This window comes from Schistocerca serialis, chromosome 3 (genome assembly GCF_023864345.2).
Source record: "Schistocerca serialis cubense isolate TAMUIC-IGC-003099 chromosome 3, iqSchSeri2.2, whole genome shotgun sequence".
NCBI classification, from domain to species: Eukaryota; Metazoa; Arthropoda; class Insecta; order Orthoptera; family Acrididae; genus Schistocerca; species Schistocerca serialis.
Window position 1 is genome coordinate 996,573,020 of NC_064640.1, and position 17,491 is coordinate 996,590,510.

The 17,491-nt window shown below is 38.4% G+C and overlaps 1 protein-coding gene across 5 annotated transcripts in view; it reads right to left on the reverse strand.

Annotated features, from left to right (window-relative positions):
- LOC126471447 (muscle calcium channel subunit alpha-1-like) overlaps positions 1-17,491 on the reverse strand; it is an 876,499-nt gene that overhangs the window by 160,659 nt on the left and 698,349 nt on the right. For all 5 annotated transcript variants that reach the window (XM_050099633.1, XM_050099629.1, XM_050099632.1 and 2 more), the window contains exons 24-25: positions 7,904-7,956; positions 7,553-7,699 (exon numbers count right to left, since the gene is read on the reverse strand). In XM_050099633.1, the coding sequence (XP_049955590.1) occupies positions 7,553-7,699; positions 7,904-7,956 (200 nt within the window). The remainder of the gene's footprint in view (positions 1-7,552; positions 7,700-7,903; positions 7,957-17,491) is intronic.

Below are 17,491 nucleotides of genomic sequence, written 5' to 3' on the forward strand. Positions count from 1 at the left end.
CAGCAGCTAAACTCACATGTTGCTGATGAGGTAATGGTACCAAACTGCAAGTCTACACCTTGGCTGTCCAATAGGGAGGGTTGGAGGCAGTCACATGTGGGTTGAATCGTAGCCAGCTGCAGGGAGCGGACACGCCGTCTGCTCTCTTCTGCTGGCAGCTTCTGGCCTGAACAGACACTCTCTCCTCTCCTGCTCTCTTGGGTGGCAACCCATTTAGTTTTGGCCTGCCTTTCTTTACTACATTAAACAACAATGCTCTTATGAAAATGAGTAACTCCTTCACCACAACGGGTGCCTACTGCTTTCCCTTCGTCGCCAAACCTGACACATTACCATAACTTTTAGACGTCTGGAGTGGGCACAAAACATCCAGTTGGTGGAACCAAACAAGGAAGGAATAAAGTGCCAAGATTTCAATGCAGTTCAATGGTAGGGCCCTTGTGATTGGCAGAGAGTGTTTCCACAAAATAAGAAGAATGCTCTTATTGGTCAAAAAAAAGCTGTGACCTGGAGAATGAAAGAATCCAGGTGGGGAGACAGTTCGGCTATGAGAAAGATGAGCAAAACTTTCAGGGACTCTTCTCTGAACTGGTGTCAAGCACAGAATGGGGTGCATAATGGTCTGTATGATGCGGAGAAGAAATTTGAGTGAACAGTGCATTCACTGTGGCTGACATTCAGCTAGGTATTAGCTGCAGCATCAATCAGCTCCAACTGTGGGGAAACAAACTGCCCAGTTAGTTAATTGTCCTTGAAAGGACTGAGAGGGCATTTTAATATGAACACTGCTCCAGCCGTGTATGTGCATATCGTCATATTCCAAGACTAGGGATGAGTACATGTTTTCTCACATAACGAGAAACATAGGGAGAGTTTCTGCTGGAAAAATCAGCAAAGGCTTAATTAGTTTTTATAGGAATTTCAGAGGATGAGAGCAGCCATGCAGATGACAGCTGATCACAGCTAAGGTAAATACCACAAGCAGAGGCATAAACTTGTTGGTTCACCAGCTTGTGTCCACTGTAAAATCGAGCAACCTTGCGTAAACTTTTGCTCAACTTGTCACAAAACTAACCATCCTCTGCAGACTTGACTGTCAACCTAAATAGTACCAAACTTTGACCTGGAATCAGGAGATTTATTGTAGCACTGGCCAACATCGTGACATAGTTGTAAGAATAATTTTGTAAAGAAACTTCTAGTTAAAATTTACCATTGTTGTGTTTAGGATTATTTCACTTTCTGAGGATGAGATGCATTCATTTGACAACTGTCATAACATTTTCACATTGAAAACTGTGTAAATGCATGTATTTCTGTGATAAGATTGCAACATTAAGCCAAAAATATTTACAGCTTACACAGCTGTTGTTCTGACCCCAAAACCTTATATGTTACAGTTTCTTGAAGTACAGTACTTCACTCCTGCAATCAGACGTTTACTAAACATGAATAAAACTGCTTAAAACAGTCTCAAAATCACTACCAAGGTTCTTGGGTGTTCTGTCAGATGCAATCATCACAGGTCCATGATATTTCAGTGTACAACTGTGCCGCCATTATCAGGTGGTACTGATGGAATGATGGGTCTGCAGTGTGCACCTGGTATATACAGGGTATTACAAAAAGGTATGCCCAAACTTTCAGGAAACATTCTTCACACACAAATAAAGAAAAGATGTTATGTGGACATGTGTCTGGAAATGCTTAATTTCCATGTTAGAGCTCATTTTAGTTTCGTTAGTATGTACTGTACTTCCTCGATTCACCACCAGTTGGCCCAATTGAAGGAAGGTAATGTTGGCTTTGGTGCTTGTGTTGACATGCACCTCATTGCTCTACAGTACTAGCATCAAGCACATCAGTACATAGCATCAACAGGTTAGTGTTCATCACGAACGTGGTTTTGCAGTCAGTGCAATGTTTACAAATGCAGAGTTGACAGATGTCCATTTGATGTATGGATTAGCACGGGGCAATAGCCATGGCACGGTAAATTTGTATCGAGACAGATTTCCAGAATGAAGGTGTCCCGACAGGAAGACGTTCGAAGCAATTGATCGGCGTCTTAGGGAGCACGGAACATTTCAGCCTATGACTCGCGACTGGGGAAGACCTAGAACAACGAGGACACCTGCAATGGACGAGGCAATTCTTCGTGCAGTTGATGATAACCCTAATGTCAGCGTCAGAGAAGTTGCTGCTGTACAAGGTAACATTGACCACGTCACTGTATGGAGAGTGCTACGGGATAACCATGTACAGCGTGTGCAGGCACTATCAGCAGCTGACTGGCCTCCATGGGTACACTTCTGCGAATGGTTCATCCAACAATGTGTCAATCCTCATTTCAGTGCAAATGTTCTCTTTACGGATGAGGCTTCATTCCAACGTGATCAAATTGTAAATTTTTACAATCAACATGTACGGGCTGCACAATTGTGCAATCATGTCATCAACACAGATTTTCTGTCAATGTTTGGGCAGGCATTGTTGGTGATGTCTTGATTGGGCCCCATGTTCTTCCACCTACGCTCAATGGAGCATGTTATCATGATTTCATACATGATACTCTATCTGTGCTGCTAGAACATGTGCCTTTACAAGTGCAACACAACATGTGGTTCATGCACGATGGAGCTCCTGCACATTTCAGTCGAAGTGTTCGTACGCTTTCCGACAACAGATTCGGTTAACGATGGACTGGTAGAGGCGGACCAATTCCATGGCCTCCACACTCTCCTAACCTCAACCCTCTTGACTTTCATTTATGGGGGCATTTGAAAGGTCTTGTCTACGCAACCCCGGTACCAAATGTAGAGACTCTTTGTGCTCGTATTGTGGATGGCTGTGATACAATCACCCATTTTCCAGGGCTGCATTAGCGCATCAGGGATTCCATGAGGTGGAGGGTGGATGCATGTATCCTCACTAATGGAGGACATTTTGAACATTTCCCATAACAAAGTGTTTGTAGTCACGCTGGTACATTCTGTTGCTGTGTGTTTCCATTCCATGATTAATGTGATTTGAAGAGAAGTAATAAAATGAGCTCTAACATGGAAAGTAAGTGTTTCCGGACACATGTCCACATAACATATTTTCTTTCTTTGTGTGTGAGGAATGTTTCCTGAAAGTTTGGCTGTGCCTTTTTGTAACACCCTGTATATCTGCAGGTCCAGAGTTCCACCCTCACAGATTCTACACCTTGCTCAGTGTTGGAGGGATGTGTGGCTGCAGTGGTGGGAGGCAGAGCTTCAGTTGTCTGCCAGCTGCCAGCCATGTCACATCTCGCATGTGGATGTTACGATTTTCTTTGATTGAGATAAGTACTGACTCTCATGCCTTTCTTAGTTGGAAACATGTGTCCCTGTTTATTTACTTATCTTTCACATGTATTTCAATACCTTCTTTAAAAACTGAATCTCAAAATTTGTTTGTGTTGGCCAAGACTTTTGTTTGCTGATAATTCATTGAATGTCCATTCTCAATGTAGTGTTCTGCTATTGCGGACTTGCTGGGCTGCAGTAAGAAGATGTGGTGCTCATGTTCTTTGAACCAGTCTTCAATTGTGCGGGTTGTTTGACCATTATAGGTTTTCCCACATTCACATGGGATATGGTATATCCCTGCATTTTAGAGATGCATGTAATTTTTTGACTGACCCTAATAGGCCTCATACTTTGGCTGGAGAGCAGAACACCAGTGCTATTTTGTGTTTAAATAGTAGTCTGCCAATTTTGGGGGATACACTGCCAGCAAACAGCATGAGACTGCTCTAAAACAAAACGGGGATGTAGCAAGCCACATGTGAATGTGGGAAAACCTATATTTCTCAAACAATCTGCAGTATTGAAGATCACTGCAAAGAACACGAGCACCACACCCACTTACTGCAGCCTGTCAGTTCAGCAATAGCAGAACACTGCATTGAGAACAGACATTCACTGAATTATCAGCAGACAAAAATCTTGGCCAACACAAACAACTTTTGGGACTCTATTTTTCAAGAAGCCATTGAAATACATGAGACACATAACTTAATACACATGAACACAGGTTTCGCAATTAAGTAAGGCATGAGAGCCAGTACTTAGCTCAATCAAAGGAAACCATAACATCCACATGCAAGATACGATGGGGATGGAGGCCGGCACACAACTGACAACAGCCGCACGGGGCTGAAATGTTGTCCATTCTACTGTAGCACTGTATGCAATACCTGGATACTTGCAACAGCACCAGGCCGCTGGTGCACTACGCTTCAAATAGTCTGCCAATGGCAGCTGCACTTGCTGGCCACCAGAGGCCACCTGTGGTGTGTCACAAGACTAGTGTGTATGGAATGACATCTGTCATGCTGCCTGCTGGAGTCCTCGTCTATATATTGTACTGTTTCTATGTTTGTTGTTTACTTGAATATGGATAAATAAACTTTTGTTCTTAGTGGCCACACTATCAGTTGTGTCTAACATTATGACACATTTTGCAGTGAGAGTGATGATCACTTCTGTGTGCTCAGTCTGTTTGTTTGTTCTACCAGTTCTCTTGTCCATGGAGGTAGTGCTCACATCTCTCCTCATGCAGCAACATGCTCTTACAGCTGCTGGTGTACTTACCATCTTTTCTGCTTTGCGATGATGCAGTCAAAGAATGGGGAAGCTTACGAGAATCAGCTTCAGCAACACTTTCTCACTTTTGGTGTCAATGATACTAACATGTGTTGGGCTTTGTTCCTTCTTGGATTCCCCTGTCCCACAGATTTATCAGTTGTTGAGCCAGTTAGCCCTCCTCCAGAAACCTGTACCACTTTTGTTCATTGTAATGTGTAAATTGTTGTCCAATTATTACTATAAGCACACAAGTCATTGCACATCTCAAGTCCTATCATTGTCATAAACTGCCCCACCAGTCTTACTGGGCTTGGGTGGATGAGCACCACAACCTCAGTCACAAATGTCAGTTTGTTAGCAATGTTCATCATGATTCCTACGCTGATTCTGTGGTCCTCAATGCCATCATTTGGTTGGCTCCTGACAAGGAGGTGTGACAATATGGACTACAGTGTGAGGAACCATCTTTGATTGAAGCACTGAATACTGCTCAGTCTTTCAAGGTACCTCATCCTGCTGGTAATCAGATTGAGGCTTGGTGTGACATCACTGTGATGGCTACTGTTCCTGGCCATTGGGCATTGGTCAGTTCTCAGGGAAGGACAATATGGCAGCCATACAAATGTGGCCTCAGCACCTCACTTGACATTGACATGCCAGTCAACAACAACCACCACCGCAGTGGCAGGATTCAGTGGATCCATCTTGCTCATACTGTTTTGTGCAACATGACAGGGCCACTTGACCTAAGTGCTGGGTGACTTATGATGACTGTAGGAAAAAAGGACATATAGAATCTGTGTGTCATTCCCAGCCCTCTCCTGCAGATATGGACATGGATGTTAATTATGTGTCTCCAGCACTTATGAATAATAACAAACTGTTTATTGAAGTTTGAGTGATGGACAAAGTCCTCCAACTAGAAGTGGACATGGTTGCAGCTGTGACATTGCTGAACTGAGATGCTTATGTGGACTTGAGAGCTTCAGCAGTGTCTCTGGTTACTCGATGTTTGATGAGTTACAACAAGCAGCACATCCCATTTTTGGGGCAATTTATGGCCCCCACTGTGTATAAATCTGTGGTTCATCCCTTGACTTTTCTAGTAGTGGATGAAGCTGGTGCTAACAATTTGTTTGGTCTGGATGCTTTCAATGGTTTTTCCATTTCAGACGTGGTGCACCTCATTTATGACCAGACATCTTACCACCAGTAGATTCTCTGTGTTTTGAGTACTTCTCTTTTTTTTAGATGGGTTACGTTGTGCCACTAATTTTACAGTCCACTTACCTTGGAACTTATGGTCTAGCTGCACTTTTTCTGGGCATAACACATTCCAGTAGCTTTGCACAATCAAGTGAAATCAGAATTGGACAGACTGATGTCATAGGGGGTCGTACAACCTATTATGTCCAGTAAGCTGTCTGTGCCATTTCTGATTGTTAAAAAACCAGATGGTCAGCTTCATATCTGTAGCAACTTTGCCTGCTTGAATTTAACTACATTCCATTACCATTGCTTTGATTTTATTAATCTTCATCTTATATCCTCCTTTGAGGCCACTGTCCACTTCACTCAACTGCACTTCAAAGTACGTTGCTGTCTCTTACAGAATTATAATGTCATCAACAAACCCCCAAGTTTTTATTTCTTTCCCTGGAGTTTAACTCTTTCACCAAATTTTTCTTTTGCTTTCTTCACTACTTGCTGAATGTACAAATTGAATAACAACAGTGATAGTCTATTGTCCTGTCTCACTCCCTTCTCAACCATTGTTTTCCTTTCATGACCTTCAACTTCTATAACTGCTGTCTGGTTTCTGCAAAAGTTGTATATGACCTTTCACACCCTATATTTTACTGCTGCTATCTTCAGAATTTCAAAGAGTACATACCATTCAAAATTGTCAAATGTTTATCTATGTCTACAAAACTATAAATGTATGTTTGCCTTTCTTTAACCTATCCTTTTAAGCTACATCATAGAGTCAGTACTGCCTCGCATGTTCCAACATTTCCCCGGAACCAAAACTGATCTTCCTCAAGGTCAGCTTCTACCAATTTTTCCATTCTTCTGGAAATAATTCATGTCAGCATTTTGCAATGATGACTTAGAGTACATACCACTCAAAATTGTCAAATGTTTATCTACGTCTAAAAAACTATAAATGTATGTTTGCCTTCCTTTAACCTATCCTTTTAAGCTTTCATCTAGCACAATTACATTTTTGTCTCCCTTAACTATCTGAATGGTTTCTTTTGTCTCATCATACATTTTTTCAATCTTTTCACCATTTGCAAAGCTAGTTGGCATATAAACTTGTAGCATCCTTTTATACACCATGTATATTGTATTTTTACCTGTTATTGCATTAATACAAAACATGAAGTGCTGTTTTTTTCATTTAATGTCGTGATTATTACTGTGTTCTTTTGAATGCTGTATTGACTCATTCAGCATCTGAACAACATACTTACACTATAAGTTCATGGAAAATGTGGTGTATACTACAAACAGATAAAATGCTAGAAATAGTCTGAAATTCTGTAAGTATCCCTGTTGAATTCTGCCATGTTTCTGGTCCTAAACATAGCAACTAAATATAAATACTCGCCTGCATTTCTCACAAATTCTTCAAATGGACTGCAAACATTTAAAAAAATGCTTGAGAATTTGACACCAGTGAATAAATGAAAGTGTACAAAAACATGGCAAAAATAATTCCTGTTATTAATAAATAAAAAATAATAATTACATTTCATCCACATTTATGATGGAATACATTCACTGGTGTTGGTTGTTCATTGTCTTAGTGGGTAATTTAACATCAACTGTTACGATAAATGGTGACATATAGAAATACACATTTGGTCCTATTATTTTCCAACATCAAGACAAAGAAACTAATTTCTAGATTAACAAATTACTTCAGTACTTACCCAGGCCAACCTTCAAATGTAGATACAGTAAAAAGTGTGAGCATGGCTTTAGCAACATCATCAAAATGAAACCGATTTCTTTCCCACTCTCTGGTTTCCACTTTTGGTTGATTAATGTCACCATCTTCAAAAACTAAGAATGTGCCTCTGTATGCAGAAAAGAAAAATAAAGAAAGTCACATGAAAAAAAGTCACAAGGAAAAGAAAACAGAAGAAATATAAAATTTAATTGCCATATTTACAAACAAAATGAAAGAACTAAACCAATTAACACCTTAAATACATTTAAAATCAGAATATAATGCCACATTTATGATGATCTGTAATGTATTCTGTGGTGAAAATACTCACTGACATTCATCCTTGGTCATCTTTGAGCCATCTGTGCATGAAAAGAATTTACCCTGGAATTCAGAATCAGTATGATGTCAGGTTACTTATTGACAGTAATTATGTGATGCATGTATGATACATTTCTTTTTCAAATATTGTAAAAAGAAAGGTAATTCATGAAGCTAAAATGTGTAACAAACTTTTAGAGACTACACCTATTTAAAATTATGCATAAAAGTAAAAATGAAACTATAGTACTTTTGTTATTTCTGTCATTGGAACTGGCTTTGAACTTACAAATATTTCATAATTTGAAGGATAACAAAAACAAGGGGGCATATAAACATCACACACAAAGTTATGAAAATGGTGCACTTTAAAAAAAAAAAAATGTTCTCCTGAATTCTATTTGCTAACTTGTTCACATTGTAGTAAGATGGTGTCAGCGAGGGATGTAAATTCTAACAAACCAGTGAATAAGGTCAGATAATATTTTGCATGTGCATAATTGGGGATCATGTTAAAACACTAGAGCAGAACAGAAGTGGGCAGTTAACAAATGACACCTTCCACCACATTAAAAGAATCAGTACCATAGCACTAAGATTTAAGTCTTTATCCTTTGTGGTTGTCTTTTGCATACATCTTTGCCTGTTATTACAATAAGAGTAATCTGTTGTGCTAGCAGTGGTGGTGATTATGGTTGCTGTGGCAACAATGCCAATTTTCTAAGTACACAATGATCATTCATTATATATCATAAGAATGGATGAAATGCCATATTTAATAAAAAGGAAAAAGAAAATATAAATATTGACTCTTTTAACAGAAAAATAATTCACTTAACACAATAACATATTATCAGTGCATGATTAGTGATTTGCTTGATGTAATAAGAACTTTCAAAAATCCAGAGTAATAAGTATTCAAGAAAAGGCACAATGCCTGCTATTTACCTTACACTTGAAGTTGCAGATGATGAATATAACTCAGTTAGTTTAGTTTTTACATGTTTATTTTTGTTCTTTAAAAACAGTAATAGAGTGTTTTCAGGTCCAAAATAACAGATTTTTTGTGACACATGATATGTAGACTGAATGAGGGGGATGAGGAAATTCCAGGTGTAGGAAAACTGAATTAGAAAGACTGGGAAAAATGAAAGAGGAAGTTTAAAATGACTCGAGTGAAATAACTGTGGAAGAATTGCAAGAAACTCTTATATGAAGGTATAGGAAAAAGGGGGTTGGTGGGGGGGGGGGGGGGGGGGGGTTATGAGGGACGCTGGCAGTGTTACATGAAAGAATGCTGGGACATACTGGGATAGATAAGATGTGGGAGAATACAAAGTGAAAGTGTACAGTATGAAATGTAAATAGAGGTTAACTCAAGGAAGGGGAAAGTAGGAACTTGGATAGCAGTAGAAACAAGATGTTTCTAGTTGTGAAGCAAACCAGTTCTGAACGTACAAAAGGACTTCCCACACATTCACATAATCCCTGATTCAATGTGGATATTTGCTCTTTTTACAGAGGTTATTAGCTCTTATTCACTACCAGTACCCCTACTATCTAACTAAAGTTAAAATTCAGAAACCCAAACTCTCTGAATATACAACTGCCACCAACTACAGTGGCCCCACAGAAATTGCTCCCTTCCTGGAGAATCACAATATTCTAGTTGTAATGAAAAACAAAAACTGTCCTTAAATATCATCTTATTCACCATTATCCATTTAGTTGACCATCTCAGCAATCTATCACCACCACATGGCACTTGGTCTGTGACAATTCACATTATGCCCTTTTATATAACAATATCCCCATTCATGGTTTTGCTGTAGCTGACCCTCATTCACTTCATTTCTCAGTCTCTCTGAAGAGACTACCTACTTCCTTATTACTGACTATATTTTCACCTAATATGTCAAACCTTTTTAAAGAGTAGATCTCATCACACAGAGGTATCTGTATGATAGCAACATATATTAATAATTTAAGGATTCTGTAAAGAGTGACTTTCTTTCTCTCCACTGTCATAAAATCATCATGCATTACAAATATAGTGAAACTGCAATATCTACACACTCTGGGTCACTTTAAAAATTGATTTATGCAATCGGTATTTATTTTCACTTTCTCTTTATCTTGCTTTAGCAACTACTATCATACCACTTACCTGAAATCATATTCAGCCTCTCAAATGGAGTGGATGCATAGGATATATCTAACCACAAATGACAGGAGATTCACCACAGTATATGTTCTCCAGAGGGATAAAAATTGTCAACACAAGGAACACATTCCCATACCACTGACCACAACAACTTCTTACTCTATAACTACACATGCTTCTTATTCACCATCAAATGTCAAATGTAGCACCATTTGCAGGACCCATCATATCAGTATATATAAAAAATACTTTTCTTAACTCCCCTCCCCAAAAAAGTTCACATATTTTCTGTATACTTTCAGAGGACTCCTTTGCTTCTGTACTGTTTGACATATCTTTCCTTTCTTTTTTCCTCCTCCTAATGGTACACCGATTTCTCTTTTCTAGGGGTGGAGTACGAGAGCTGCTTCATTTAAACTTTTCAATGCATTTCAATATTTTTCATATAACACCTTCTCAATTAATGCCTGAACTCTTACATTCCATAGAACCTGATACTGGATGTTTTCGACCTCATATTTCCCACTCCAAGGTATTACGTAAAAATGTACATCACAACTTTCCTTCCATTGTGATGAAAGACCAGAAATAGAATTTCTGACATACACTCACAGACTTTCTGAAAAAAACTGGATTAATCCAACAATCAGTGTTTTCATATGTTTGTACTAGCCTGTTCACCCTGCTACTAATTTATTACTGGATTTTCGCTGAGGTTTATAGCCAATAATTCTTATTTATTGTTTGAGAAACACTACTGAAGGAAAACTGGATTAAGCATTATAGTATACGTCAAAGGTACATTAGTATGCATTCATGCTAATCATAGCACTGTAGAACAAGACAGTCAATAACTGCTACAACCAATGAAGCTGTGCATTATACTGTGTAAGTGCTTTACTAACAGTAAGAGACATTTTGTAAAATCCAAGAAACATTCTCCCCCAATTTAGAACTCTGGAAATAATTTTGTGTAGATACATAACAAAACTGAGAAACTGTCACCTAACAACATACTACACTTCATTATCTCAGAAGATGAGTTTAGTATCTGCACAGGTGTGACAATGGTGCCTCTTTACATTGTCGGCAAGGGTGTTTCACAGGCTGACAGTGGCTCAATAACAAACCAGGCAGCAGAAATGAACTCACCGAGTGAGTCAATCTACGGGAAGCAGCCCATCTGAACCCACGCAGAGAAGTGCAAGGCAATAAACTTGGCATGCGGATGACACAGTCATCTAACAACTAAGAACAAGACAGCAATACTCAGCATGAGGTCTGTGGTGGCTGAGCCAGTGTGTATACTGCCTGCTCCTATTACTGTTGCCCGCAAATAAACACTTTCATCAGTGTGTCTGCCCATACTACAAGATGCATGTGCCCTCTGTGACACATTTCCACCACTCCACTGCTGTGATTCTTAAAATTTTCCCAGTGTAAAGAGTATTCCATAAAGCTTTGGAATTCAAAGCGGATAGTGTTGACTTCCTCTCACAATATTTCAGATGACAACCATTCAGTCATCTTCAGGTGAGTGTTTTTCACTGGAGGTAGCTACTTCATGTCACTACCTTAATACCAAAAATAGGTATGAAGGCACCTGAGCAGCCTCTGTCAAGCTACGTGCTCTCTTTGAATACTACTCCACATGTAGGCACATGCGTAATGTGATACTACATGAGTGTGCTCTGTCAGAATTCGTGCTCACTGAATTAAAATTCAGATGTAAAAATTAAATGTCATTAGATGTGTAATTGATCATAAAATGTTTTCTTTTTGAAAGCATTAAATAAATCACTGGGTCCCATGCCTTATTGAGTTGAAAACAGCCATCACGAATTATAAGATCGATGGAAGTGGAGAAGGGCGGTTGTCTGCTATTTCTGGACATTTGGGTCAGATTGAAGTGGATGGACCATTGGGGCATTCTGTTTGACATTCTTCACATCAGATCAGCACAGCTTTAAGGAATAAGAAACATGAACAACCACAAGAGCAACAGGAGAAGGTGCAGTTTAAATCCAGGGTGTTCCTCCCATAAATTAGCAATATTTCATCAAAATTAGGCAGAATCTTAAGAAAACATCATGTCAAAGTAATCTTTCACTGACCTACAAAGATTTGTGCTCATCTCGGATCAGCAAAATAATCTTGGATTGTGGAATGCTGGAATCTACAGAATTCCTTGTCAGTGTGGCAAAGACAACATTGGTCAGATAACACAGCGTGAGAAAGATGCATTGAACATGATTACCTCAAGCACCTTTCACATTCCAGTAAGTCAGCTATAGTGGAGCATCTATCTCCCCAGGACATTCCATGGATTACCCTGCCACAGAAATCTTCACCTCGACAAGATTCTTCTTGGATTCAATTATTAATGAATCACTAGAAATGCATTTAGCACAAGTTCTTATTACTTTTGATGGTGGTTTTCAACTGGATAATGTGTGGGACACAGTGATTTCTTTAATTTCTTCAAAAAGAAAACACTTTATAACCAATCACACACCTAGCGACATTTAATTTCATTAATTTTAACATCTGAATTTTAACTCAGTGAATGCACATTCAGACAGAGAGTGCTCATGTAATATAACATTATGTATGCACCTGTATGTCATAGATGGATCAGTATCTGAAGACTGTGTGTAACTTTACAAAGGTCACTCATTTAGCGACTGCCTTTGGGCTTGCGTCTTCGCACGAAATTTTTGCATAAAGGTAGTGACATGAACTAGCAACCTCCATTGAAAAACACTCACCTGAAGATGGCTAAATGGTTGTGAACTGAAATATTGTGGCAGGTAGTTGACATTATCTGGCTGCAATACTTCTGCCAGTTTATCTGCCTCTGTCACAGTGTCTGCTGGCAGGGATGGTACAATCAGTACACAAGATGAGAAATATAAAAAAAGGGTAAGTGCACACAAATTTGAGGCAGTTAATCCCAGGAGATAATGTACAGAAAGGTTCACTTAAGTTGTTCACCTCAAATATTTCTAGGACCTTCAGCTATCTTAATTCTGTTTTCTCCCAGATGAATTGCAAGAAAATCCTCATCAAACAACAGAGAGTCTTTTTTCATAACTATATTAATTACAGACATAATCATATCAATTTTGTTTTTTCAAATGGATCTATAGTTATTTTTGCTGCTAGTATTGTAGTTCTAAAAGAGATGAATTGAAAGGTATTAAACTCTTCAGAATCCGATAATCAGGTAATTGAGTATTTTTCTGTTCTGAACATGAAACTGACTGTTGTCTTTTGCAGACATTCAAAATTAAGAAAATAAGTCAGGTCAGATAAGGAAGAAACAGAGAGATGCACCACCGTGATAACTGTATACATAGATCACAAAGAAAATGTAGCCTTCATTCTGTCTGTGTTGTTCATGTGTGTCAAGTGCTGGTTAGGTTGAAAAAATAAATGTATCTTGCAAAGTACGAGAAATGAGATATTCTAGTCCTTCCTAGAGAATTGCAAGGAACATGAAGAGAACTGCTGAGTTGTATTCACAAAGATATTCTGACACTGTGCCCAACAAGAAGGTCAATTCAGCAAATGTACAAAAAATTGTTACTGAAAGGGCATTGGAATACTGTGAAGAGGGTAAGGAACAAGACTGGTATGAGCAGAGCAAATGAAATAGATGTTATGACAGCTGATGCACATAGTCCACTTATTAGTTCCAGAGAAATTGTGAGTGCCTCTGGAATAAGTCATCCCAGTATTGTTCACATTTTACATGCAAAAAGGTTCCATCTGTGTCATGTGACACTCATCATCAGTTTAACCACTGGGATTGCAGAATATGCATGGACTTCTGCTGCTCAGGATTTGATGCAACATCAGGGTAAAAGATTCTTTCTTCAAAGAATTCTCCTCGCTGATGAAGCCATCTTTACACATCACGGAGAGCTGAATGTATATAATATATGTTATTGGGCTGCAGATAATCTCCACTGGTTGAAGCAGGCTGAACAACAGATGCAGCAGTGTGAGACTGTTTGGTGCATAATTGTTGGAGTATATGTGATTGGTCCTTACTTCATTGAAGAAATCCACATACCACTTGAAACGTGAAGATATATGTGAGAACAGCACAATGGGTGCTGGCCCAGTACTCACTTGTAGCTAGAAAAGGGTTCACAAGGTGTTTCATGGTTACTAGAGAAGAACATGTGAAATCATAATCAGTTAGCCTGCACATTCACCTGACTTGACACTACCGCACTTTTTTTCTCTGGAGTAAACTCAAAAATGAAGTATAGACTCTAGAGGATTTAAAACATTGCCTTGTTGTAACATGTGCAATGATATCAATGGAATCTCTTCAGGCACCAACAAATGCAAATGTATATTGCAGCAGATCATGGACATTTTGAACACTTGATGACATGCATGGAGTTTTATGAAACTGTTTATGACAACATTCTCTTGTCATTTTGTTGCTGTTGCTGTTGCTGATATAATTTGGCTGTGTAAGTGTGTATCATGACATCAAAATCATGATGCACAGTTCTTATTTAATGATCTTTATATTTCAATTCCATATTGTACAAATCCATTCAGTTTTTGATGAGCACCTTTCTGTCATGATTCTGGCACAAAAGAAGACAGAACTGTTACAATAGTTGACTGATGAGTCATCCTTAGATGCCATGTCCTTTGCTTACCAGTTGGTATACCAGCCCAGTTCCATTTTTGTAAGACTCCCTTAGCTGTGTAAGGCTGGAGCACCAGTATTAGCCTGACATGGCAGTTCTGTATAAAAATATGGATTTCTGCATAAGACAGATGTTGTTCAAAATAGATAAATCCTCATTTGTAACCATTGTTATTACTCCAAAACTAGTGATCAGATTTTGAAGAGTGAAACACCATTTAATTCATCTCTCTTAGAACAATGATATAAATAGCATAAATTACTATAGTTCCGTTGGAAAAAGCAAAGATATCTCTGAAATTAACATAGCTACAAAAACAGGCAACATTATTTTAGTAAGGACTTTTGAAATGGAATTATAGCATCGTAAATGGACTAGGAAATATCTGAGGTGAAAAATTTAAATGAATCACCTTGTAAATAAGGGTGATCATACTACACTTCTCACTGAGCCATGTGCTGTGGTGGTTACCACACTGAACTCGCATTCACGACGACAACGGTTCAAACCCGCATCTGGCCATCGTGATTTAGGTTTTCCCTAAATTTTTTCAGGCAAATGCTGGGATGGTTCTTTTGAAAGGGCATGGACAATTTCCTTCCCCATCCTTCCCTAATCCAATGGGACCAATGATCTCGCTGTTTGGTCCCCTCCGCCATATCAACCAGCCAGTCAACTACACTTCTTATCTTCAACATACTTAAGCTGTCTGATACATACAATGAATGTATATAATCAGACTGAATGAAATCTTGGTTATTTTGTTAACCTTTCATAAAAATTTAATCTAGTTTATTTTATGGGAGTTTTGCACACAATTAGAATGACATGAAATAATTTGTGTAAATGTGTGCCAGTTTCTTCTTAATTAATTTATGAAAAATAGTAACAACAATAGAGGCTCTGAGTGGAAGATTCAACATCTCTAAATTTTTTCTCCAAAATTAATTACATTCTGTTAGAATTCTCTGTATCACAACAATACCTTTTACTTATTCCTCCTGCCTACACCATTGCTACGCTGTATACAATTATGGTCTGTGATTAAAATAAATCAAACCGTTGCTGGTAATACAAATAAATGAATGACTGAATGCCTCAGATCAGTTCTCCAATTGACAGGTCATGGGTATGATAATATTTAAAGTTGTCAGAAATAGTGTCATATTTTAACCAGAATAAAGTCCAAATGTGAAAGCAGGGTCATCAATGAAGTACAACACTTAGCACTGAAAGCATGTTTTATTATAAACACCAGTGTACACCAGAACAGAACTGAAGTCCTGGACACAGAGTGTAGCTATTCACACAAATATTGAATATTTCAAAATGAGCAAACATTACAAAAATTTGAAATTTCAAGAACCTTCTGGAACAGAAAAACATTAAACAACAAATAATAGTATGATTCACATTTGAGCTGACAACCGATAACACACACTACAGTGACATTAACTGCTACCCATACAGCATACAGCACAACTTGTGGCAATACTGAACACATATCTGTTCATATATCTTTTTCTTTCTTTCTTTCTTTTTCTTAAGTTAAATTAATGTGTTTTCCATGTTCTGTGTTGGAAACTGTATACACTGTATTTTGTTGCAGTGACAATCAGTTTTCTTTATGTTATGAGTTGTAGATCCCCACTGATCTATTTGTCAAGAAAAGCAATGAACCTAGAAGTTGCACGTAAGTATTGTAACTGGACACTTTTCTATACCAACTTGTTTATCCCTGTGTTGCAGCTGTTGACTGCAGTGGACAGCTGTTAATGTCACTTCTTTGGTGTTTTTAATCAGTCCTGAGGTGGCAAATCATTTCCCCATAGTCTCTATACTTCTCTCATGTCTCCCCTGATCCTCCTCAGCCAAATGAGTCTCCTCCATGGATGTTGACCTCCATCTCTCTGATGGCTACACCCAAACTTTTATCCATGTCACAGTATGAAGCACCTCCATCATCATTCAATACCATTCCAGACTGGAACAACTGAATCATATCCTTAGTCAAGATTTGACTACTTATCATTCCCAGAAATGAGAAACATCCTATCCACAATCCTTGGCACAATTCGCAAAGCGATACACCACCATCCCCTTATGTACACAATAACCTAGTCCACCTTCACGTCACATCATTTCACAACCATTTGCCACATGGGTCAAATATATATGGAAGGCCAGGTGCAAGACCTGTGCTAATACAAAAGAGAAACAGGTCAACCAAGATCAGAGGAAGACAGTATTACCATCAAATTGAATGAAAACTTTACAAACAAAAAGTCAGAAGTTGAAAATATTTTTAATAATCATTTTCTAAATGTTGTGGATATAGTAGGATCCAGGTGTTCATTAGAAGATGCTAGGCTGTTAATGGAAGAGGCCATACCTATGCAATTTGATACAATTGAAATCTCACCCACTTCTCCCTCTGAAATTAGGAAAATAATAAACTTGCTTAAAAGCAAAAACTCACATGGAATTGATGGCATTTCCAGCAAAATACTAAAAGCTTGTTCTCAACAGATAAGTAAGATTCTCAGCCACCTGTGTAATAGCTCTCTGGAACAGGGCATTTTCCCTGATAGACTGAAATATGCTATTGTTATACCTTTGCATAAAAAGGGGGATAGATCTGATGTCAACAATTACCGTCCAATCTCCCTTCTAACAACTTATCCAAAATTTTTGAGAAAGTAATGTATTCAAGAGTAGCTTCACATATCTGTAAAAATGAAGTACTAACAAAATGTCA